Source organism: Lepisma saccharinum, chromosome 7 (assembly GCF_977018435.1).
Source record: "Lepisma saccharinum chromosome 7, izLepSacc3.1, whole genome shotgun sequence".
Taxonomy (NCBI): Eukaryota; Metazoa; Arthropoda; class Insecta; order Zygentoma; family Lepismatidae; genus Lepisma; species Lepisma saccharinum.
The window spans coordinates 79,720,857-79,748,389 of record NC_139235.1 but is presented as its reverse complement, the minus strand read 5'-3'; the positions used below and the strand labels follow the sequence as shown (position 1 = coordinate 79,748,389).

At 38.7% G+C, this 27,533-nt stretch overlaps 1 protein-coding gene across 1 annotated transcript; it reads left to right on the top strand.

The window, feature by feature from the left end:
- Positions 1 to 709: 709 nt before the first annotated feature.
- Positions 710 to 26,974, top strand: LOC145989948 (protein yellow-like). Its single transcript, XM_083125484.1, has 2 exons — positions 710 to 1,050; positions 24,529 to 26,974. The coding sequence occupies exon 2, from the start codon at positions 24,530 to 24,532 to the stop codon at positions 25,730 to 25,732; it is 1,203 nt and encodes a 400-aa protein (XP_082981610.1). The 5' UTR covers positions 710 to 1,050; position 24,529; the 3' UTR covers positions 25,733 to 26,974.
- The last annotated feature ends 559 nt before the right edge of the window (positions 26,975 to 27,533 follow it).

The following is a 27,533-nucleotide window of genomic DNA, read 5'->3' as shown; positions in this document are numbered from 1 at the left end:
GGGTGCGGACTTCCTGGACCCTCTTCCAAATATGTCCTTGAATCTTGCGGTTTAATAATTATTATAAGACCAACATTTTGGTTGCGACATTTGTGTGTCTGTATTTGTCATAACGTCGCTTTTCTGTCACGTTTGGCAAATCGGTACGATGAGCATGAATGGTGACTAGATGAAACGGAGGAGGGAAAATCACCAGAGCCTCGTTAGTCTGCAAGGGTAAACTTTCCGGAATATACTAGGAAAAATATTATCTTCCAAGAAGGTTATCATTTATACCCAGTATCAGTCTGTAATATCCCTTTAAATAATGAAACAAACGGGGCATACCTTTGCTTAACCTGCAATCAGAAAGGGGGGAAATCCCTCTTCCCCGATCAACCTGGGGGCTAAAGTAGACCAACTCCTCCTCACCGGGCAGTAATGGAAAACCCCGCTGTCTGCTAAAAACTTGGAGGTCCCCAGACAAGGAAAGGCTAAACTGCAGAATATCAATCACTTCTAAGGTATACTCCCCCAATTCGTGGAACATAACCTATACGGGCAGGAAATAAATGAGAACGGGACCAAAAAGCTTCGGTGCTCTTCTGTTACGTCACCCGATGCCTTTGCAAGGAAAAACATTGCGTTTCCTTATATCGTAAAGGATGTGGTCTGCATATAAAAAGCCACATCTATATTCTTTGGACCTTATATCCGCGGCTAGTGCAGACCGAACGGGACCTGGACGGAAAACCTTGACAAAATTCGCTCTTTTTTACAGTTTCCTCTTCTTTAAACCTCACTTTTATTCGCTTGTCGATTTTGGACTGCAAAAAAAGGTCACCGTTTCCATGTTCAGAGCATTCCGTTTGCCGAAATTCTGATCAGCCAATCACCGGCGTGCAACCTTCGGCCTTGTCAAGTCTCAGGTGAAACGCCATTGGCTGTCTCGCCGTCCCGGCAAACAATATCGCATCGCACGGCACATTTTACCAAGTACAGAATCCAGCCAGTGTTGAGTGCTGTGTGCGTCGGCCGAGAAAGCACAGGTTACCAGTGACAGCTAGACAGGTGAGTCTTTTCACTTTCTTCTGCATGAGAGAACTCTGTTCAGCATGATTATTCATAAGTTGGTGCGTAAGCAGTCACGATTAGATTTGTTCTCGACTTGCTACGTACTTAACAATATCAAGAGTCCTTTTTTGCACCTGATGGGGATAAGAATAATCGCTATATGATCGTTTTTGAGTGTATGAACTTTAGACATTTACCATAAAAGTCGTGATAACCTTTCACTGACCCAATTGCGACATGTACGAGGAGCTCAGTTCACTAACTTCGAAAGCGCAAGCAAAATAACTTCACGATATTGTTTCATAACTCCACTTTTGTCTCGTCAGTCAATCTTGCACCATGTAAAATATCTATCGGGTAAGGAAATTTCGACAACGAGTGTAATGGTTTTTAGGCCACTAGATGTCTTTGAGTAACGCGAAGAACAACGTCATTTGTTTTAGAAAAGTTTACTTTAAAAATTTACACATCTCTCATGAGTTTTGTTGCGTATCTTTGCGAGTCAAAAGATGAAGTGTCGAAATTCATAAAACTGGCTCCTACAGAGGTAAATAAATCTGCATCATATTAATTACTCTTTTCTATTTGTTTCCATGTTTTGAACAACAAAATATCAGAAAAAAGATTCGATTGACTTCCTTTACTTCTCGTATTAAACGTATATTGTTTACTATGTTCAATTTCACGTTGATATTATCTAGATATCAAATTTAACCACCTTTTCTTACTAGCATTCCGAAAAGCCTCCTCCCTAAGAGGTTTACACAAAATTAAACATTCTTTGTGTCTATACGTTAAGAATTGTATCCATTTCTGATAGTGAATGAAATACCAAAGGGGCAGAGTCTTATCCCATTTACCTTCGAATCTAAGTTTCTATCCAGAGTGGATCAAAGATGAGACTAAGTTTTTGGGTCTCTTTGGCGTCTACTCGTCATTATAAGCTATCCACAGACAAGTATACGAAGAGAGGGGCACTTGATTTTCAGCCCCCTTGAAATGTTTGCATTTCTATTTGCGTTATTTAACGACATTTTCTCGTGAGTTAATCGGGACCATGAGAATCATTAAGTGATGAAATACGGGGCAAATACAGTGACAAATCTGTTCCTGGCAGAGTACGAATCTGGAACCCTTGACTTCCTAGTGTTACGGTAACCACTGTCCACTCTAACACTGAGCCCCCCGCCGAAATAGTCGAAACAATACTAGTAATGAAGCATGCAAAAGTAATTTAATTTTTCCACTTGTGTGTGTATACAAGGTGCTGACAATTATGACCTTGTTGTCAACACCCCTTCCAAGACTATTATATGGGCACTACCCTGCCCATGGATGAGCGGTTTGTTTAACGTAGTCGCAACGGTTAGCACTACGAATCCAGGTGTCCAAGGTTCAGATCCTGATAAGAGCCAACAAGTCCCGTTACTGTTAGTTCCTTCGTCTATTTCCGTAATTCGACTTTCATCCTCATCGTCAAGATTAAGATTTATACAATGGAGTAGAAGGCAACCACACAAGAACCTCTGAGTGGTCAATGTTAATATTTCAAGGCTAGTTCTACAATTTCCTCTCCAATGTATGTGCATAATACATGAAATAACAATGAAATCAAGAACTGGATAACAGTTCGTTATCCATTAAAAGCTTCGTATTTAGTCCCTTCAGGAAAACTTCGACATTTACTATATGCTCTAGAAAAAGTTTGATTTTTTAAATGCTTAGGAATTGCTAATCTTCGCTATTATTAGCATTTTTAATGCAACACTTGTATTTTTGTTTCGAAGCCAAGCTACACTACATTTATCACATAATCAGTGTGCTGTTAATTCATTGCTTTGATGAGTTGTCGTTAAATACCGTAACCCTTATCTCTTCCTGTTTTTACAACGAAACTTGTTTTTCAATCTCAAGTAAGCAACCCTGGTGCATTATCGAATAAGGAAATTACTCTGGTAGGCTGGTTCCGAATAGTAGCAGTTTAAAGATGCACATCCACAGGCTGGAGTCTTAAGCATGTTTTGCACCATTGATAAACTTTAATTTCAACTAGCATGGGTGACTTAGTCAGCTAAGTTTCCTTCTAGTAATCTATTAGATTCACTAATGCATTCTGCAAGTGATAATTATATTGACCGCCCTGTATATTGAACAAAGGTTATGGCGTGACGTAGAAGCACTTTCTGAAAAATGTTACAATTTTAAGTTTAATTTTACAAGTTTGGTTTTCCAAAGTGAAAAAAATAACAACTGATATACGGAATGGTTAGTTTCATGCCAATTTATTAGGATCTCAGAGACATAAAAATTCCCCAGAACAATATTAAACGGGCCCACCTATATTCATTCAAGCAGTTGGGTAGTTTGAACCATAAATTCTCATCTCAACTTCCGGTCTCATACTAGATGCCTGTGTATATTCACCTTCCACAAAACGTCTAAATTGTATGTAGGGAATATTTAAATCTTTATCTTTTTAGTTAATGCGAAATCTAGATTTATCCTGAAGTTTCACCAAGAAAACAAGCCTTGGCTTTCATCCGTATCACGCTAGAGAAACCACAGAACCGAACCGCAGGGGCAACCAAGTATTAGGTGAAGGACGCCAGTCAATAAAATTACCGGAAGTTGGCCGGACTGACACCGAAGCTCAATGATCGGAAACACTAGAGGTCAATGTCCGCATTATATATCGAACTCTCAAGTATCCATTCGTTCATGATTGATCTTGCTAATGTGCTGTTTCCTTGACCCAGTTTAATTATACTTTATGCACATATAGGATATTTGCTTTATTTTACTTCAAATTTCTGCCACTTTTTGCTAATCGCCAAGATGAAGATGAGTGATGATTTGATGAAATTGATGAAGGTACACTCATTCGAACCGTGACCCCTAGCGTCGTAGCGCTCTGTTCTAACCACTCACCCACAGAGATGGGCTTTCAAGGAATGAAATTCTGTTGATACGGAGCAGTTGCTGTCCTCTGCTTATTGACGCTTTTATTTCAATTCATTATCATCACATTGTAGAAAAAGGACTGTATGGAAATGGTGATGGATAATTCGCATAATATTACTTTTGCCGTCGGTTATACAATAGTAAATGTACATTAATGCAATAATTGAGTAACTACCGAAACATTCTATCTACCGGGAAAGAAGTAATTGAATTAGAGTAGCATTAACGTTTTAATGTTTTTCGTAATAGAATAACCAGATCATTTAGAAGTCGACTAATCTATTATAACTGCCAGTGGCGTGCCCAAGGAGGGTTGGTGATCATACCCTCCTCCCGTTGGCTCAGTATTCTTCAAAAAAGAACGTGAAAGGCAGGAAATGATGCCAAAATGAGGGCTGACTATACGTAACCCGCACGCCACTGATGACGGGGAAAGGCAATGGCCGACTGTGTAGCTAAAATTAAATGTAGCTTCGAAAATTCTCCGGGGGTTAATGCTTAAAAGTTTATATTTGTTTGCCCCTGGTGACGTCATAAACCTCTTCAAATATTGGAAAAGGGTGTGTCCCTTGCTGAAGATGGCCAAATAGCAACAGTCATCAACGTAGTACACCCTGGACTACATTCTCGCAGACTAACGAGGCTCTGGCGTCGGAACTCAGTGTAATCAATCCTTTGTGGAGCTTGTGTTCGAATGTGCGTTTGTCCACCCATCCATTTCATCTTAACACCATTCATCCTAGTCTTCGCGATTAACCAAAAGTAGCATTGTCCATGGAAATATGAAGTCCATTTTGAGATGCAAACCAGGTGGAAGTGTTCTGAATTGACAATAACAAACAAACAAATTGATTGATTTAGTGTTTTAAGTCCACTTTATGCACAGTATGGCTAATCGGGACTGGACCTACAGTTTAAAGTGGAATCCGAACCACTATGTGCCTCCATCGAGTATCGAACCCGCGAGCCCTTGATTACAAGGCAACGACGCTACCACTGCGCCATCGGGAGGCCGATAATAAACTAATAGTTAAACGATTTAGACTTCACACATTGAAGAGTTTAATAATAATTTCTCAATAAGTAGAATATAGTTGTGAATCAAGCAAATTTAAAACTCTCAAACAGTGCTGCACTAGATAGTTTAATTCTGATTAGTGAAAAAACAATCTTTAACCTACAATTTCTTATCAAGATTTATCTGATACCATTGCACAAGATTATCAGACAAGTTAGTTTTTTTTTTTAGTTTTATGTAAATTACATGTTCTTAGTTTTGTTTTAATTTAACATAACATCCTCTTTCATTTGTTTCTATTTTACGATAAATCACATCCTCTTTGTTTTGCTTGCTTTTCACATCAAATTACGTCCAGTGTTTTGTTTTCATTTTCCATAAATTAAATCGCCTCTTCTATATTCACTGACTTTACACTTATATCAGCAACCAGGCTTTAAGTTGAAATGGTTCATTTCTCTTGTCTGTCGCTAGATAACTGTGATTGCTGTAAACAAAATGGTTGTGATCTATGCTCGAAAGACCTATACGAACTGAATTTACTTTGATACAAAGGTAAACGTCCCCATCTGATACCAGAACTGCTATCTTGACCTAACTGTTATTTCCTGATCACTGAAGCGTTCCACGTGAGTTAATTTTGACGAGATGCGCATACGGAAACCATTGGAAGATTCCATGTGATGAATAACCAATCAGTTTTCGATTTCAGCTATCTCTATTTGTATTCTCAGCCCTGCTAACTACTAATCGAATCATGCTAAATCATTAATGACTATTGAACATGAATGAAATAATCGAACCGACAGGGGCAACAAAATTTCAAGATGTTGAGCATGAATGTTATAGACAGTGTGAATATTGTCGGGCAAAATCGCAACGATGTCTACGATTTATTTTCTCCAAGGCCTGACCCCCACCATAACATCTCTTGCGACGCCCACGAGTACTACTAATATTTTGAGCACGAGTCATCACCAGGGCTCATCCACGGGGAGGGCAATGGGGCGATCGTCCATCCCAACTGCCAGGATTTTGGATATATTATTATGCCTAATATTTTTGAAGACCCAAATGTTATATCTTTTATCACAAAGTTTAACAGGCTCGTGAATATTTAAGTCCTCTTATGCTCAAGATACTCTAATCGGAACTAAACCTACAGCTTAGATTTCGACCCGATCCATTTTCCAATATGTCAAAAGCGGATCGAACCCGAGACCCCTTGAGAGACCAGGTTTTTGTTTTCTTTGCTTATCCACTTTACTTCACTTATCTGATCTTTGTTTACCGTGTCAATCTGAGGAATTACGATAAAGACCAGTAGCAGTGATTGGGAGGAAGGGGGATTTGCCCCCAGCCTCTTTGCCGCCGCACTCTGGCCTCTTAATGTTAAGCCTTGTGTACAAAGAAAAAGTACACTGCCCTTGCCCCCTAGTTTTGGCATCCAATTGCCGCTACTGATAAAGACATACAATAATAGCTATTTATTCCAGCCGTGGACCTTATTTTTGCAAAACAATAGGTTATCTAGAAGACCATGGAATTCAGCTTGGAATCACAGTAAGTTATATTGCTTACATAACAGTGTAGGCTAGAATTGAATCTCGTTTAGGTGAGGTAGCAGACTGAAATTCGCCCATCCCAACTGTAAATTCTGGATCCGCCACTGAGGTTAAGTTTGACGTTTGATGAAACAAATGACTAACTGAAGGAAGTACAAACAGGAAGGAGGGGGGGGGGGATAGTAGAAAGTGAATGTCCCAATCGATTCTAAGTAACATGAGTAGCTGTCAATTAACCAGACACGAATTTCCCTTAAGCCTTGCAGCCAAAAATAAAGCAGTCCAAACGAGATCTTACCTCAGCCATGTCGAAATATGGCGACACACATGTTGGTTAAGTTTCAGTGAAGATTCTGTTCGTGAGCCGTGAAATACTTAATACTTAATGATTGGCTGCTAAAATGCCAGTTGCAATCACGCAGTTAATGTCCGCAAATACGGATCGGATTGTGCAATGACGTGATGGCGGCAAAGTTAATGTATCACTAGACCATCTGCAATATGCAGATATTAAATGCCTAAACAAGAACAATCTCTAGGTAAGAATGTTTATCACAGCGTGTGGAAAAGTTAATGTGGAAGTCACTAGCGCCATCAAACGGTTGGATGGCAACTTTGTTACAAAACCTTGGACAAGAAGCAGGCTTTTGCGAATAGTTCCGGCCGACATGAAACTCAACATAATTTACTAATTTCAGCAAATTAGATTGTAGTGTATATTGTGTGTTACTTGCTATGTTTTACAATAAGAACCAGTCAGTATATTCAATTTATCTGAAGCCTGAAACTGTAAAAGGTGATTGTCTATCGTCACGATAAATGGGACGGCAAAAACTGCAAAAAAATACTGAAAATTAGCTAAAAACCAAAAAAGGCCTGGAAAAAAGGTTTTTTGGTTCTAACTGAAGTAAAATGGACTACCACCAGATTTAGCATTGTAAAAGCCCAGAAAAAAATATACTTCATCAACTTCCTAGCCCTAGATATGACATTAACGTAAGTACTATATTTCAACGTACACTCAGAACTAATGAGTAGTCACGTGTATTTATCTACATTGTCCTCGCTCTTGCTGTGCATAGAGTAGCACATGAGACAGCGAAAAACAAGAATAGGTGTTCCATGCACTAAGCTTAAACATCCTGCCCTTAACAAGTACTCTTGAAGGCACACCGTAACACAAAGAACACTTACACGCAAATTCGACCATTGTCTCGACAAACATTAGAACAAACTGGTGGGAAGAAGGAAAAATCCTTCGACCTTCCCATGCCATCAAAGGTAACTGCTCGGGAAGGACGTTTCCAAGTAACCACATCTGGTCATCTTCATCTCGAAGAGAGGAGGAACCGTTTCTCAAACACTTGCCAAGCTTGTCTACATCGTTATGTCATCAAGATAACATCTAAATTGCATTCGGAGAAGGATTTACTGTCATGACGGAGGATGGAAGAGCAAGGAATGGCAATTAAGTTGCATGCTTATTCATTGCAAGTGACTGTAAGGTTTGCCGGATTCACATTCTTGAGATGAAACTTGGGGTCAGTCACTCGCTCATGCTCATGGTTAGCTACCAACAAATGTAATGTAAACAAAAGGTAGGCGGCCTGATTCGTAGATTTCGATGTCAACCCTTCCGTAAATGGAGGATATGTGCGTGAAATAGACCCGCAGCTTCCTTATAGAATCATAACTGATCAGTGGCGGTTCCGGTGTTGGTTGGTCATTGAATGGCTTTCAAGATTAGGGCAGGTCATGTCTTAAAAGAAAGAAATGTTTTGATATTTGCACGGTTTTTAAGATATCCAAACAAGGATTTGTAAATTAAAAGAAAATTTAAATAATGGAGCAAAAACAGTGTTCGGAAAGTTGCTTTTTAAAAGTTACTTGGCTCAAAAAGTAGCTCGGCTGCTTGGCTCAAAAAGTAACTTAGTTACTGTTACTTTTTTTAAAAAGTAGATCAATTATTGCAGTTGCTCGTTTTGAAAAGTAGCTGCAGTTGCTCGTTTTGAAAAGGAACCGAATTGCAACTGTTTTGTTCGTTTTGGTGTGTTGAATGTGTAAATTTGAATTTGGCCTTCAGTTTAGTAGAGGGCGCTCGAAAACCACAACCTGGATTCAAATCAGTTTTTTATTCTATTCATCATTGTATTTTTATCACGAGTTTTGTTTCCACTTTATGTAGAAATAGGCTAATTGAACTTGCAGTTCAAAGTGGAATCCGAACCACTATCTGCCTACAACAGGTACAAAGCGACGACGTTACCAATATGCCATTGAAGAGGCCAATTTTATCACGAAATTTTCATATTGACGAGATGAACCAGTAGGTGTGCCATGGCCCTCTTTAACCCACCCGTGGCGCCGCCCATGTTCCAGCAGAACAGCTACCATCCGAATTACTAGCACGTCACGTGCCGTTGTTTAAATGTTCATTCTTTCAGTGAATGAGGAATAAATAGTATTAGCACAAGGTTAAAACATATTAAATATTACAGCATTATCAAAAGCATAGATGTCTTATTGTAAGTTCTATTTCTACAATTCATCATTCATCCCTTTTTCACAATTAAGAACTAGAAAAATTACTCAAAATCCAATACAATGTTCATTTGTGGGATTGTTAACATTCTTCCAGATTTGGTAAAAACTAGTCTTGTGGTGTAAATGTGCCTGAAATACAAAAATAATTGAACTGTAACATCGCTGATGCCATTTTACACACAATGTAACCAACGTTCCTTAGTTTAATGTACTTAAACTGAACTCTTATTAGCTGACTCAAAGTATAGGCGCTCTTGAAAACTCAAAACCACAAAACAAAAAGTATAAATGAGGTCTCATTACAAAATACTTCTGTTACTTTTTCTCCTAGAGAATTGCGTTTAGTTGATGTACAATTTTGAAATTTTAGACCTACCGCAGTGCCAACAATGAAAACAGCATTAATTTTTCTTGTTGGAAGAAAACTGATACTCGGACAAGCCTTTCCCGTGGATAATCTACTACTGGCATTATACAAGTTTTCTTTAGTCTGCGAATAAATATTCAAAGAAGCATGTGGCTATAAATAACGAGATTTCGTGTAAAGTTTACTTAGGATTTGTGTAAGTAGAAAGATAAAAATGTACGCAAACCTTGAAACCTATCAACTTACAATGGTCTTCAGCTAGTTTTCACGTTAATGGGCAAAAACAGCATTTCATTCTTAACGTTTTTATGTCCGCGTTCACAAATGCCGAAGAATTTTTGTTCTCGTGATAATCTATTTTTAAAATTACAACCGTTGACGGAGTTACTAAAGTACATGCATGGAATTGGTACATGAGAAGAAAATATACCAAGAGCTGTCTGCAGATCTGTCGGTTGCTTGTCAAACTGGATTGATGAGAAACTGCTCGCCGACAAAAAAAAAAAAAAGCAATTTTCCAGTTGTCAGATCGTAGACCTTTTCCTTCTTCAAGGTCGTTAAGAACAGGATCGTCTTTGTGTTAGCAAGGTAAAAGTGCATTTGCTTGTCCCGGAGGTGGACTGGGAGAGGGGAGACTACTGAATGTGCTCGATTTCAAGACACGTAGGCATTAAATGACACGCATGTAACCGTATCTTTGCGCATCGCGTGCGTGCGTTGAAATTATTACACTCTGGAAGAGTGTAGTCTTTAATTTAGTTCGAATTAATCAGCAAAAAAATTGTATTTGAAATGTGTTTCTAATATCTTTAAATCTCAATTCAGTCCCATTAAAAGAATTTCTGTGAAGAGAAGTCAAAATAGGAGAAAGAATCTTGCTTTTCCATACTGTAACATCAGTGGCGCGGCCAAGGAAGGGGGTGGGGTCATAACCCCCACTTTGGCCCAGTATTCCTACAAAAAGAACGTCAAAGGTAGGAAAAATGCCAAAATCAGGGCCGAACACTAAATAAAAGTATATTTAACTCCCTCCTTTTCAGAAATCCTGGGCACGCTATTGGGTAAAGTCGTCACCTTGTAATCAAGTGGTCCTGGGTTCGATACCTGGTGTAGACACACAGTGGTTCGGATCCCACTTTAAACTGTAAGTCTAGTCCCGATTAGCTTATAAGTGCATAAAGTGTACTCAGCAACTCTAACAATCATGCCTTTACGATTGTATACTTCTGACAAGTTATTTTGCATAAGGTTGACTTATTCGAGGTTAATGATGCATTTCGATCCCAAGTAATGCGAAATATTTGAATGAACGTAAGAATGAATTATACACCCAGTCTTAGCCTTAGAGTTGTAATTTCAATTTTACATATTTACATTTAGAACTGTATTTACATAAATGCAGGTTTCTAAACCACAATCTTACACAGGAAAAACAAAGATGTGCCACAATTTTTGGTTTAGAATAATTAGAACTTAAGTTGCCGCTCTGCGGGAACTCGACGAAGTTTCATCTGTAACTTGGGCACATGTGAACACTAGCGTACACCGGATATTTTTTGCGGAGGGGGTTGGAATTTTAAAGGTGGCTATTACATAGCTGCTTTTCAGAGAGGGCGGGCGGGGTACAGAATAAAATATTTCGAAATTACGAATTTTTAACCTTCATTTTGAAAGTTGTTCAAATACAAAAATAGTAATCAGAGGTAATTTTGGGAGCTGTTGTACTTACCACTTTGGTTTTTACCGAATTCTTCACTGCTTATATTCGAAAATTTTGATTTTTCTCAATTTCAGAGGAGACTGCAGCCCATCCTGCGTACATGAATGTACTTAAATAATCATAATTGATATATATCTTGCGTTCCATGTTCACATTGACCATCAGCGAAGCCAATATGTTGCCTGAAACTTTTCTAAAAAAAGCGATAAAATCCATAACACTCATTGAAAGTACCTGTAATACAAAAATTACACATATCATTAGCTTTAAGGAATAGCTACTAAATGTCCAAAATAAAAGTGAAGTTAGAAATTTAAAGGGATTTCTTTTTAGAGTAATTACGCCCCCTACTAGCTGTGAAAGACCTGTCATAATTACAATGAAGAAAGACAATAGTGAGAATTAAGTTTTGAAATTCCTATGTGAAGAAACTGACAAAAAACAGGAGAAACTTTCATTAAACAAGCATGTGGACGATTTGGGCCAAAGAGCGAGGCCGTGACCGCCTCATAAAGAGGCGGTTGATTGTCTAACTCCCAACTGTAGGCTTGTGCAAGAACTTCCGTGGCGAGCGTTGATTTCAAACCGTTTTGTCCGCGGTCAGTCACACGTGTGGCGGTTGTTACACTCGTACGAATCTTTTCCCCCCTTCCAAAGGTAACCTTCAACCTCGAGAATGAGTCGAGAAATGTTCAAGCAACGCACGAAGAGTTGGATCTGCGATTTCGACTGTCACATGCGGTACCATAAGAGGTACGCACCCCTTGTATTCAGTCAGCACCCCCTAATTTTACCAATTTTTGTTTTATTTCAGTCAAAATTGTTTTATTACTAGACACATTTATCGTCAACAAAAGATTAATATTTCGGTACAAAGACTTGACACATTTCGGGATCAAAAACTGTATAAAATGGCATTTCGATGTTAAAATGCTGAATAAAACCCTAAATTAGATTTTAAAAACACTACTTATTACACAAAATAAAAATTTGCCTTCCAATAGCACATTTTAAGTTTTTCCTGTATAAAGAAGTCGACTTTGTCTTTGTTTATTCGGTAAATAAACTATAAATGCCGCATTTAAGAATTTATTTCGCATTTTGCAGTTCATTCGCATCATTTCGTGACAAAGCATTGTATGAAAATGCACCTCACACCTTTCAAAAACATGAAAATAGAAATTAAAGTGTGCAATTCACATTTCACGTTTTCGTCAAAACTAAATATGCATGCCCCTATTTATTCCTTTTTAATAGAAAAACGAGAAGTTTTCTAGTATATAAACATTTTTACACACAAAAATTAGTTATTTTGCAAGTTAAATGCGTTAAATAAAATATCTAATATGTTCAAATATGCCCTATGCTGGGGGACATTAGAACAGACATGGGCCACTTTGAACAATGTCTTGCTTTTATTAATCTTATTGGAAACCAAATGTTTAATATTATATACGTACTATTATTTTAAACTATCTTTGCTCTCGTGTTGGTTACAGATGATGGCTCGAAATCTCTAGCTAATGGTCATATCGCTAGCTTTGCAAATGCCGACAATCTATAGAATTATACATACTTTCTCTAGGAGCTTCAAACTGACCTAGGGTCGTTCACTTATTTTCACCAGCTGTCTACTCCTCTGAGGTATTTTAATTATGCATAGTCAAGTATGTGCAGACTTCCTGATGTATTGAGGTTACAAGAATTACAACAGGTAGCAATCTGCTTACAAGAATGGGAAGGTAAAACTTGACGAATCGGCGTGGAGGAAATCTTGACTGGCAGGGATTAGAGGAGCAGACAGGCTGGGCAGGGACACACTTTGGGGAATTGAGTTGAGACAGTCAGGAGGACTTTGGAGGGTCTTGGAATTAGTGTAGTCAGCCTGACTTAGGTCAACAAGCTACAAAGGCTAGAGAAATTAGTTTTATTTCACACTTCGAACTTCGATTTGGCATCTATCTTCTAAGTCTAGACAGGTATTTATCCTAACCACACCATCATGATTCAGGTTTGAAAGTTCTAAAAGCCACAGTGACTATTTGCCATTTCAGTTCGTTTTAGTTAGCGTAGATTTGTTTCAGGATTACCTCTTGCAGCTTTACTTTAGACTTGTCCTCATGACAAGTGCTCTCACAATCTGAGGATGAATGATAATTAGCTACATCACCCACAAATCAATTGGGAGTGGCAGGTTCGATCTCTAGTAGCTAAGAAGGGTATGATACGATGCTTCTTAACACTTTCAAGAAATTTTGTAAGCAAAGCTCCCATCATCTATGAACTATTGACTATTTAAAATCGATTGAAATGCTTTAGTTAATATTTTTATGACACTGTTCAAATGTGCCCCGAACAGGACTGTTCAATGTGTCCCATAGCACTATGAAAGACAAATCCACGTCATAGGGAAAAGCTAATACGTTTCACAATAATAGCACGTAAACCTATCCAGAAGCAATAATATCCTGTAGTCAAACTAGCCTCTTAACCTTCTACGTGGATTTCTTTCAACTTTTGACGAGAAAAATTATTTTCGAAGAGTTAGACCCCTATGTTCAGGAACTGATGAATGGTCTGACTACCAACGGACAGCGCATCTGCAGTGCTAGCAATTGCACATTTTTATTTTCGCTTTGCCGGGAAATTCACGATGTTCAAATGTGCCCCAGTCCCCCTACAAGGATCACAAGAGCCGGGAATAACGTATAGCAATAGCAATCAAAAAGATCCGAAAACGCGGACTGTTACAGAACACAAAAATCGAGATTTCATCAGCAAACCTGGGCCTACTTTCTCATCACGACCCGCACCGTAGGTCGATGACATTTGAGATTTCATTAAGGATGCCCGAGGGAGATTTGGCCATTTTTTATTGCCGCCTTAAACTTCTTAACCATTCTTTTGTTGCCGTTCGGTTCCTTTATGGTCCAAGCGATGGTCACGCATCGCTCACAGCTGACCTTGGCATGATAGTTGCATACGGCACCGTTAACGGTCATCCAACGCGATTGTCAAAAGTAGCGGTCGCAGGAAACTAATAAGATTTCCATTTCCGTATGAAGCAGGAGGATTTCAGGGTTCAAGCTTGAGATAGGATCAGGCCCATAGCTAGAATTGATCTCCAGCGGGGAAGGCCTTTGTAAACTAAGTCCATTTTTCAAAAGTTTAAGTGCTAAATGAAGGTAAATTATTTGTGTGTGTGGGGGGGGGTCATTAAGTTAATATAAAATTTTAAAATATCACACAAATAATACATTTTTCTTTAGGTATGTTCTAAAACATCTCTTGAAGTGTTAATTGCTATTGACATCATCCCTTATTACATACTACACACTTTTGATGATACAGATATTTATATCATACAAAAAAGTGCACAATATTGCCTACCGTACATTCCACCTCCAGCTGAAGGAATAAAACTTCCCTTCGTTCCCAAAACTTACGAACTGTTGACCTTTGATGTAGATATGGAAGGAATATGGATGATGACGTCAAAGTCACAGATTTCTGTCTAAACGGGAGACTGCAACAGGGGCAGCGAAGGTATACGGATAAAGAAACTCCTCTGTAAAAGAACATTCCAGTCTAGAGAATCTTCTAAATACTTGCCGCTACTTAGACTTCAGCTCATAAAAAAGATGAACTTTGTTCTGTGAATTTATCATTCACCAAGTTGTGAGCAAAATAATATCTGCTGTCTACATTTTCACTCTTCACTGCAAACAAATTATACAAAATAATTTTACCTAATGTCAAGGGGGAGCTCCGCCTGGCTACGGCCCTGCTATGCAAGAACTTTCTAAACTCTATACAACCTACTAAATACAGGGTGTCTACAAATGATTGAAGAAGTTTCATGATGTTACTGTACGTGTATTATTGAACATATTGTGAAGTAATTGTGAAATTGCTTTGAGTTAATTTGAACTTTGTAGTATATTTACTCACACAGAATCTAAATGTATCGACTCAAGGTTGATCCACTTTCACTTTTGTTTCATCAGTTGACACAATTAAATGTGCAATTTTGGTTTCCTTGAAATGATACCGTCTGATCTTCTCAATTCGTGCACTTTTTTTTAGCACCACACACAACAGGAGCTGATAAAAGTACCCTTCAGTGTATTTCTGTGTGTTTTGATGTCCAAATGTACATGATTGGCTGTCTATGCATTTCAATACGTAATTGGAGTCAACATATTTGTCCCAATTGACTTGCAGGATTTTGTGAATAACCGAGCGATGTCTTCAAGTCGAAAGAATTGTTCTTAACCTGGAAGAAAATAATTTTCTGTATATATTCATAAAATTAAGATATATCTTCATATTTTGACATAAATTGGAAATTAAAATTTTACATAATGCCAAAGGTACTGTCAAAAATTATAAACTACAACTGAAATTTGAGTTTATTTTTGTTTCTGGTGTTTGAAGTTTCCCTTTAAAAAGTTTCAGAAATCCATTTTGTAAAGTCTCCGTACTAACAATAAACATTCGAATTTAAAAGTGTGGTCACAGACATTCAGAACAGACTGCAAAGTTTTTACTTTCCGCCTTTTGTCCAATCGAGCCCTCAAGTAACCCTAAGCCAACTATTCTGACAACTTTCCAAAATGCAGTTGCAGTGCCTTTACAAAAACCTTAGTCTTCTGAAGGTCAAGGCACAGGTTTCGCGGAGGTGCTCCGCTTTCAAGACGTTCGAATCATAGCACACATATTTTCCTATCTTAAACTAGTTGCCTCTGGTGTAAAGACTAAAAATTGCAGGACGGTCTCTTTCTTTTTCCTGGTTGGCTGCAAAGCAGTGATTGAGAGCTCGACACGGAAGTGATGCTGGATGAATGGTCTTGTAATTTTCAAATTTTTCACACGGGGGAGAAAGAGCCAGGCAGAAGAGCGTCAAGGATACACCATAGTCTGTCGTTTGGGTGTGTTGGTTCCCCTTCCGGGAAACTGAGATGCGAGTACACTGTTCTAACCGCAACCTTCACATAACAGACATGGAGATTTGAAAGTGCAGAAAAGCACCATTGACAGGTTTACCGCTAGCTTCCTGACAATCTATTGTTGTAGTGTCGCAATAATTCTTCTTCCGCCATCCTGTAATCTTGTTTTAATAACTGTTTAGTTTTATCTCGTTCGAGTTCCGTAATTCAATTTGCTGCATGGACAGTAACCAAGGTTGAGTGCATACAGGTTGGTCTATATGCTCCTTGTGTTCTGGAATTTTTGTATGACGTAGAAAAAATTATCGCAAAACGAAACTTGTGTTGCTTTTTATCCAGTTTGGTTTTCCAAGGATAATCAACACAAATCAACAAGCTGAAAATTTTAATCGGTATTATATCTCAGAATTTTTCAAGATCGTTAACGTTTGCTGCTGTACAGTGGGATCCATAAGTATTGCTCAGCAAATTGTCAATGACTATTTTCGTTGGATTTTATCTTCATCCTGCGTATTTTTAAGGCCTGTATTTTTACGTATACTGGTTCAGAGGTTGTAAGCAGATTGATTGGCGTTTTGTCAGTTCTTTTCTTCAAGCTCTCATTGCATAAAACAAATGGAGTAAACGTGGTGATGGGCAATTTACTTGGATCCAACTGTACAGTCAAGTTAATGAGAGAACGAAGGTTGGAAGCAGTGGCGGCGATTTGGTTTCAAAACTTGAGGGGGGGGCAAGGACAGTTTGCTCTCTTGGTAGACAAGATTTAGCATTAAGAAACCATAGTATGGAGGCAAAAGTGGCAAAAAAGTGGGGGGCAACTACCGCCACCCCTAATCGTCGAAACAGAAGAAATGGCTTCATTAAAGGTACAATTTCTCCTGGCCTGAGAGAGAGCATGACTTTGATTCATATTTAGCGTCGCTTTTCTGCCACCCTTGGCTAATAGCGACGATGAGGAAGAGTGGTCTGATGAAATTGCAAACACAAAGAAGCCCCACGCTGGGATTTGATCCCGGGACACCTGGCGTCGTAGCACACAGTCCACTTGTGTTCAGAGAGAAAGACTGGACTTTGAGCGGGATCCGAAGCACTAGGCAATGTTATGCCACTCTAACCGAACAGAGAACCACATGGCTGGGATATGATTAATAGCTTTTAGGTTTTACAGTACACCGGGTGTACAAAAAAGAATGTCCTAGTTTTGAACCTCTGTTATTTCATACATATTTGGCGTACGGCAATGATATATATATTAAACGAAAGAGTAACACTCGCAGTTTTTTTGGTTCACAAATCTTCAATGTGTAACCCTTTTGTGACCCGTCACACATCCAAACGATAAGACAGCTCTTCCCACATTCTAACAAGCATGTCTGTAGTGATTGAGGTTACAGCTGTTCGTATTCGTTTCAAATTGTTTATACCAACGTCTTATGTTCTTCGCAAGTGAAGCTTCAACATGGAACTTCGCACGGAAAGCAGGCTGCACAGATATCACTGATTCACATTTCGCAAAGTTCAGAACACAGAAGGACTTCTGCTCGGGGCTCGCCATCTCGCCTATTCTATTCCTTTGCTACGCCAGCGCCGCCAAGCTGGAAAACTGAGAACTAACGAACACCAACAAAATTTCAAACATTCAAGTCATGAGTGAACACTGTTCACGTATTCTAAAAGAAGTTATAACAATTTGAAACTAGGACATTCTTTTTTGTACACACTGTACATATAATTCTCCCCTTTTTGATCATTTTGCCTCTTGCCGAGTTCTGTAACCTCATTCCGTTGTGAAAGCTCAATCTTTTTTTTTCTTCTGTAACTGAAATCTGATGCGGGTGCTGTATGCGTGTGATGTAGGTCTCGTGGCAGATGTTTCTTCAGCTGAGGGAACTATTTCTCACAGTGTGTGGGATCGTCGTCGTCGTGTGTGCGAGACTTCACCCCTGCACCATTGACAGTATCTTCATATACCTTACAAGGCCGTGCAAATTTGTAAAACCGCCAGGTTTTGAACATACCGTATTGGAGGTGGAACCAGCAAAGTTGGACATTGCGCTCCCTTTAACTAACCTACACGTGCGAGTACACCCTGATAAAATAAGGATACCGAACTGAAGGAAAGGAAATTTTCCACAATGTCGACATGAATCATCAGGGAGGGGACATAGGGACAAGTTCCCTTTCTCGTGTAGACATTTTGATGAGCGGCTAGCGGCAGCTATAGCAACTTGGAGATTCTAACAGCGCCAAACTGGACCTGCCTAACCTACTCATGTATGCAACTAATAGCAGATATAAACATGCAAACAGACAGGTTAGCTGTGTTAGATTTAGTGCTGTTGGCGTAGCTTGCACAGCTGACAATAAATACATGACTTCTAACAGTCACTGCTGACAGTGTACTTTCTAGTTACTAAAGCTGTCGCTATCCGCTCGTAACATGTTAACTGTTTCGCAACAAACTCTTCTTACTGGCCAGAAACGCGCACACTAAAATGTTCTAACAAAATCGTCCACTTCGCCATCTGTGCGCAGCAATTATAACATCATTTTTTTCTTCTTAAATACATTCAGTATTAACAATATTATAAATATCTTGCAGCGTAGTAAATAGAACAGCCATTTTCATAAAAAAAAAATACTTTCTTTCAAAATATACATTAGTGATAGAGTTGTGCATAGAGCCGCGGTGGTCAGGTCGGTAGGGCGTCTGACTGCCACGCGGGAGACCCGGGTTCAATTTCCGGGGATCTAGGGTCGGAATTTTTCCTGCCTTGTCCCCACATAAAGCTTTTCTGGGACTCGCCCACCTCAAATCAATGGGTACCTGGAGGCAACCCTGGGTAGGTAAAGGCGGCCGGAGCGTGGTGCTGATCACATCACCTCCAAAGTGGCAGACATCTAAAATGTGTGGCGCCCTATCCTCACATCCCTTAAAATGTACCTTCATGGCACGGTGCTATATGCACGGGGAATTTTGCCTTTATCTTGTGCATCGGAATTTGAGCCTATGCGTTAGTATGGTTTTGGTATCCCTTTAATCTGTACGAACCTAATTCACTACACACAACCCCACAATAACTTAGTCACGTTCAACATTACAACAGATTATCCTTTCCATTCAAAGACCTTGAAACTGACTGAAACAAATTATCACGCAATTTGCTGTTAAGGTCTTTTCCACCATAACACGGAAATATGCAAAGACAAACAACAAAAATAAAGGTATGAATAGCAATTTAAAACCAGAAGCTCCATCCATCAACCTTTCACTCCGTGATCGTGTGAGTGAATTCAATGCCAAATGTTTACGTAATTTGAAATCTTAACGGTAATATGAAGGATGTGAAACTATTGAGCAAATTATCAACACTGCAGCAGCAACGTGCATCAGCTGATTTGGCCATTTCAGCCCAAAAATCTCTAAATTTATGGCAGTTATAATGATCGCAAAATTGCTTCTAAACCACACGCAATTTTCTAAAGTCTTTACTACCGTATTGTAGCTCAAGCGATAGCCTTCAATTGCTGTAGTTTTCTATAATAGACAAGAGGATTGGTGAAAATATTAGTAGAATTTGTAGTGTTTGTAGCATAGAGAAAATCTTTCGTCCGCCATGTTGAAATCTGATGACCGATTTTGTTCAAGTGAAATAATAAAACATTCTTAAAGGCATTTAGCAGTTTTCGTGATCACAAATTTGGTGAATCTGCTGACTCTGCTCCCTTCGCAACCCCCTCAAAACCATGCTGGACTACAATTCAAATATTTTATTGCTGAAAATTTGCAAACGATTATCTTACACTTAGAATTGTTTCGTTACTGAATCGCCAAAATGGAGTGCACAAGGTTTTGAATTCTTCCCCACCCCCTCTCTCCCTCCCTCCCTCAGAATATCAAACGAAAATGTCGTTGCTGAGACAAAGCGCCCCTCCTCAAGCCGAGCCTAAATAAATTGTACAAGGTGAATATATAAAGGTGAGTGCGTCGGATAGGGGCCTTCCTGAAACTGAACTTCGTTTTAAGTGCACTATATACACAGATAGGCTAATTGGGACCGGACCTGAAGTTTAAAGTGGGATCAGAACCACCATGTGCCTTCACCGGGTATCGAACCCGGGACCCCTTGATTACGAGGTTACCATTCTTGTCATCGGAGAGGTTGTGTGGTCCAGTGGGAGGTGAGGTGGAATTTCAATAACTACTCGCGAAACTTCGATATATTATATACATTATATTTCTCGCCGAAGCGCTAAAAAATGAAACCAGAGTGGGGAATACCCCTCATTCCCATGTCAATTATCACCTTGACTACAGGCAGCCGTCGTACTATTTTTGGCATACGGGAATTTCCGTGTAACGTAGATCGGAATTTCTGGAATTCTGGAGTGGCTCATTTCCCATGACAGCTTTATAATTCAACATGTACAAGTAGAAAATTACCTACATTAAATTGTTAAAATAGTCTTCAGAAAGTCTAGGAATCAGCTTTGTAAATTCCACCTTCAACTTAGTTCGATTCAGCTCACTCGTACGCTTTAAATAATTCAATGACAGCCTGTCATGGCACCTCCTTAATAACATTACACAAATGTGATGCACTAAGTAGAATAGTACATGGATAAGAAAAAATGTACACACTTTTGTGTACGTTCCACTTCATGCTATATTTCATTGTTATAATTGTTAAAATATTTAGCATAATATTTAATTTCCATGAATTATCTTTCATTGAATACACCTATTTCTCTACAATATCTTTTAAATCAAAATGTTGTGCCATCTAGATTGAACCTATAGATATAATTCTTTTCACAAGACATGGTCAAAAATTTGTCTATGTAAAATGAGAACTGACATATCTATACATCATCTAAATTATGTACGCTGAAAACGTCCCTGTTTACTAAGTTTAGGAAATGTACGAAACTTTCCCACATTCCATTTACAGCGAACAATTAAAACGAATCGAACCTTAGCTACCAAAATGGCCGTTGCTTCCCATGTCCTTCAAATCGCTAACTGTCCGCGTAAAGCGAGAGTGCTCTTCTCAAACGAATTTCACTTTTCTTGGGGCAGAACGTTGCAGGAATAACTACAGCAAGGTTTTCACAGCCTCGTTTTTTAATTGCTGGGAATGTCAGTTGCACAAGCTGCTGCCATAGACGTTGCGAACTTGGAAGATCCAGTTTGTCGTGTGGCGCTGCGAGCGGATTTTTTTTCTGACAATTAACATAAAGTTACTTTACTTTTACGAACAGTGGCCGGTTGTGACGATAAAAGAAATATTGTTCCGTGCGGCGAGATTAATTAGTGAGAAGAATTGTTACTGTCGTGTTCCGGGATATGAAGTAAGAGTATATTTTCCTGCTCGCAAAAGTTTATATATACTTGCAAACTATGGTGATTGAAGTTTTTGCTTCAAGTAGCCTGTTAACACCTCGTTTCGATAAATGTGGCGATGGCCTAGCCCATGAGGGTGCTATTACCTCCATGGGTGCCTGTATTTAGACTTTTTCGATAATTCGGCAAACTCTCCTGCCTTGTAATAAATGTGCCTCTGGTTTGATTCAGGGTGGGATAGTGGTTCGGAATCCACTTAACACTGCGAGTCCGGTCTCTATTGCCCTATCTGACATTAAAATTCGACTGTATAGTTTCAAAATATTGTGTTTAAGTACATACATTTTATAGAGAATTAATTTCTTTCAAAATATTTATTTTTACTTTTTAAGTTAATTCTTAAACTTAAAACTTATTAATTTAATATCTACATATTCAACATAATATTTCGCTTTGTAAACTAAATAAATTTTAAAAAATCCCAATTTCGTTATACCTTATGTGAAGTAAATTCGTACTTGACTCTCGAAATTTGAAAGTATTAAAGACAAATTAACTGCACAAGAACAGAAATATATTTAAAAAAAGTTTTCCTTATTCGTATTTGTATGCATAATGCTCTTAACATATCTAGGACTAACCTAATATTTTTGTTAATTTCGTTAAAATTATTCAATTTATTCAACATTTACTCTCCAAATATTATAATTTATTTCTAGTACTACCTGTATAAAATTAATCATTGTTTTATTAGTTGAACCTATTTGTTATATAGTACTGGGAGCACTATTATGCCCTGTTATTTAGTTCTAAACTTTTTATTTCTCTGAATTAAATGTTCTATAGTTTATTGTACTCTAACACGTATGCTGAAGTTAACCCCCATGCTTATAATTATGTGCATTTTTACATGTAACATGTTACTGAGAAAGTTGTATGGTATGTGCTTTATATTGCTTGCATACGCAGTGTTCCAAACTTAGCGAAGTAGTTAAGGCATTAAGTTTGTATGCATGTTAGTGTACGATAAACTCAGTTAGATTCACTGAAGGTTTAATTTCAGTGACTCAAATTGGTCCTGTGCACAAATTGAACTTGAAAGGAAATAATTCAATACGAAATAGGTATATGGCGCATTCATTGTCTCTACTATATAAACCGGACGGAAAATTAAAAAAAAGAAAATCGCGGAAGGTAGAGAAAATGAGCATGAAATGATTTGAGATAAATTATTATAGGCTCATATCAATGTAAATTTATCTCTGGTCTTTTATATTTTAATTGTTTAAAACACGATGACAATGCAGCAAACTATTTATACTTCAAAATTATTGAATTGCTACGTGACGTGATTGTGCATCGTATAGTAGTCCTAAATAACTAATTTGTATGTATTTATTCCTTGCTTTACATAAATAAAAAGTTATATAATATGGGCTCATAATGACCATATTGTAATTTCGTACAATTACGTCATAATTTGCTGCTGTAACAATAGAAAGCTATAATGCATTCATGTTTGATTAAGGTATTATATAACCCACCTCAGAAGTACTAAACTTTTGTGTATTTCCTTCTCTTTGTATTTTTTTTATTTAGCATAATTCAGCAAATTCTGATTCAATGCCAGAGCAAGAAATGCAATGCAAATCCCAAAGTAAAGTTTGAACAGTCTGTTAGGAATAATAATTTCAGTAAACAATTAAACTACTGATTACATTAATGTCAAGTTATTAGTGTTTCTCATTGTTAGTGGAGAGTGACATATACACAACGAATAGATTCATTAAATGGCAGCATGTATGGATGCTTCATTTTTAAGAATAACGATTACAATGTTAATAGTTAAATACATTTAACATCTGCCTCGTGCGTTAATTTACATTGATTTACTTTCGGAAAGACCCACTAGGTTAATGATTCATTGCAACGGTTCATTTGTGCAGAGGCTCTATAATACAGAAAAGAACTAAAGGAAATTTTTGTATTTATCGATTCATCAAAGTCCGAACGTAACCTTTCACTTAGGTCTGTAAACAATGCATTCAATAAAACCTGTTACGACCTCCTCTTGAACTTCCCTCCAGCAAGCACCGTTTCATATAGTCAATACGTTTATATAATCTGCAAGCAAACAATTTAAAAAAATTCTAGGGAATTCTGTTTATTTTTGACGAATTTATTTCTTCTAATTCTAAAATCACTTTATGATTGATTTTCTTTTTACAAGAAATATTAAACATAAACGTTGTAATTTACATGCGTTGTCGATCTTGTCTATATTTCCGTGTTAACTATGTTATGTTATCCGGCGTTATCATGGTAAAAATTTACTTTCACTCCCTTCATGGAGAACCAGACAACGTGAAAAGTCTTCTCAGAGGTCACCTCACACGTGACAGTGCAAAGTTTTAATAATAAAATATTGTTTTTGTCTTGGTATCTGTCTTCTTTCATCAAAGAAGATGAAAGCCTGGAGTGATTTGATTCAAATACCAATCTATACAGTCAGTTAACAGGAATCGGACAAGATAAACACTACTATTATGCAAGGGTCTCCTTTGCAATGGTTGAACTCACTTATAGCACAATTCTGAGCCACCTTCTTGGTCAAGCCCCGGCTCTCGACTTGTGACGTTACAAAAATTGCAGTGTATTAATCGTAAGTCCTGAACCTAACAAGGAAAGCATTTAGCGTGACGTCAAAAAAAGAAGGGCGGTGCTTGCCAAAGAAAGGTGGTTTAGAAGCGTGCCGTCAGTTACATCCGGTTGATTGTACTGACAAGACAAGCCTGGAAAACTCAGAAAATCTTTCAATATATTATGCTAAGAGCGAATTGTTCTTTGTGTTCGGGATTGGCCTATTTGCGGGAATAAGGTATTTTATTCAAATTGGAGATTTTGACCCCATTCAGCTTTGCCTATAAATAGATACTGATGTTGAGTATATTACTCTTTAAGAACCATCCAATGAAGGTAATTTTCCTAATTTCTGCTATCTTTTCAGAATGATGATCCTCAGAGTGATAGCACTTCAGCTTCTAGTCACGTGGTCGCAGGCTAGGCTGCCCCTGTGGGAGGTATACAGTTGGAAGTCCTTGGATTTTGCGTACCCCAACATCACCTCCAGGCACGCAGCCGTGGAGGCGGAAGAGTGGATCCCAGAGCACTCTGTCCTGATGGGAATCGAAGCCTGGAAAGACCGCCTCTTCTTCGCCATTCCCAGATGGAGGAAGGGAGTTCCCATCACCATAGCAACCACACCGAGAGACCCTCAAAAGGGCGAGCACTCTCCGGCCCTCGAACCTTATCCGGACTGGTCCTGGCAGGAGACCGACGGATGCGACGGGATCGTGAGCGCGTTCAGGGTGCGCACGGACCCTTGCGGTCGGCTGTGGGTGGTGGACGCGGGCAACGTGAAGAACCTGGAGGAAGACTTCGAGCAACTGTGTCCTCCCAAGCTGCTCGTGTTCGATCTCGAGACAGACCAGCTGGTTCACCGTTACGAGATTCCGAAGGACCAGCTTAAGGAACGCGCACTCTTGGTGAACGCAGCGATTGACGTCCGCGACGGAAAATGCGACGAAGCATTTGCCTACATTGCCGATGCAGGCTCGTACAGCATCATCGTGTACGACATGAAGAAGGGTGAGTCTTGGAGGGTTGAGCACCCTTACATGTACCCCTACCCTTTGAGCGGTGAGTTCGCCAGCGGAGGACACTCCTTCACCCTCATGGACGGCGTCCTGGGCCTTGCCCTCTCCCCGATCTTCAACAACAACCGCCTCCTCTTCTTCCACGGCATGGCGAGCGTCAGGATGTCCTGGGTCCCTGCTTCGGTCCTCAGGGACAAGAGGTTGGCCCACAGCAGCCAGAAAGCTTTCGGCGTCTCCCCACCCACAGTCTCTCAGTCCATAGGCATAACCTCGGACCCAGATGGTGTTTTGTTCTTTGGATTGATGAGCCGTAGCTCCGTGGCATGCTGGAACACTCGCGATAGGTTCCTCCCACAAGAACTTTACAGGGATGATGACAAGCTACTCTGGCCCAACGATGTACACGTGGACTACAACAGGACCTTATGGGTAGTCAGCAACAAGCTCACGAAATTCATCACCGGAAACATGGACTACTCTGAGAACAATTTTAGACTCTTGAGAACTGACGCCAGAGAAGCAATTCGTGGAACTACATGTGACCTGACCATATAAAGTATTACTAATACACTGTCTCATCTCTTTTTAAAAGAAAATGCCTATTTAAAATCTCTACATTCTCATCATTGGCTAGAATGACGTGCTACATCATTTGTAGATAAACAAGACAATATGAATTCAAAGAAACGTGTGCGCATAAATAAAGATCATATTTTTACAGCCACGTTGATGTATGAACGTGGTTTCACACTAATTGTGCAAAGTCAAAAATGTACTCTATCGGGATCCATAATTAGTTATAATAATACAAATCTGTATTTAGTGTTCATAATACTAGTTCTAATATAAAATGTCGTACACTCCCTTTTAACAGAACAATTATCTTCAATGATGTTACAATTTACGATACATATAATTAATGTACTCTCAAATGACAAATAACGACTAACGCTATCCATTACTATTAGACTCGTAGAAACTTGCTAAGCAAATTCATTAAATATTATTGAGGTTTCATTCTCACCGCAAGAGATACTAACTATTTGCATTATTCATTCTCTAAAATTGTTTTTGTTATTATATAACAAGGTACAAATTTATTTTACTTACAGATTTACAACCAAGGAATATTTTGACTTTCATTTAATTTCAAATTGAAGGTTTTACAGAAAATTCTAAATATTCACAAAAAGACACTCTGGTGGGACGTGTTTGAATTAATATGAAGATCTTTCAATTAATTACACCACATCAGTAGTACAATTGTAACCTCTTGTCAAGATTTTGACATGTATGTGTTTAAACTAAATATGAAGATCTTTCAATTAATTACATCATATCAGTAGTACAATTGGAACATCTCGTCAAGATTTTGACATGTATCATCGTATTTCATAAATGATTAGTTTACCTAATCATGTAAGCCTCATTAGCGTAAATTCAAATAAGAGTAAAGGAATGTAAGATAAGAGTATGTTTGCTGTTAGTTGTGCAATGTAACTCTTATGTGCAGCACGTTGGACTCAGGAATAATCACTAGATACATGTATCTATTTATTCTAAGTTGTCTGTATTCTATATAAAATGTAATTTTTATACCAACGGTCGACAAACAACTTTTTAATGGAAAGTGTGTTACTGTAAAAATATTGTCTGATTTTTTATATGTATATGTTGAATTTTCACGACATATTTTGTAAATACCATTTACATCACAAAATATTTCATAACATTAACCATACATAATAAATGTATGAGCAATTTGGACAATAAAAATTAATACTTTTTTTGCTAAAACTTATTTCGTTATGTATACTTCTTTACTTTTATGTTTTTATGTCTTCACTGACATGATGCATGGTTGACACCAGTACTCGAAGTGAGGGGGAGATGCGAGGGTATGGTAACCCCCAGGTAGCAAAATGTGTGTAAAGCATATCCCCCAGTTGTCTCATTATTGCCATGTTAAACCACAGGAGCATCCCACCTCTATACCGCGTTTGGTACAACCTGTCCCGCTTCCCGCGCTAGCTGGTCGCTCCCTTTTCTCCGTGCTGGGGAAAGTCAAAGCCAGGCAGCCAATTAAAATACGCAACGTCACAACAGCGTCTACGTAAGCGCCTCTCTTCTGGTTTCCATTCGCTCCTCGCTGCCCAGCAGACGATTTTTTCCTCGTTTCTCATTGGCACCGAAACTGTAGAGCGCTCCCTAGCGCGGGAAACGGGACAGGTTCTACCAAACGCGGTATAATCTCAAGGCTCTACGAAACATCCTATCAGGCAACATTTCCACTTCAAGCGCTGGTTGGCAGGTTGTTCCACGAGCAAGGTGCATTTCAAAAGTCCTTACGTGTATA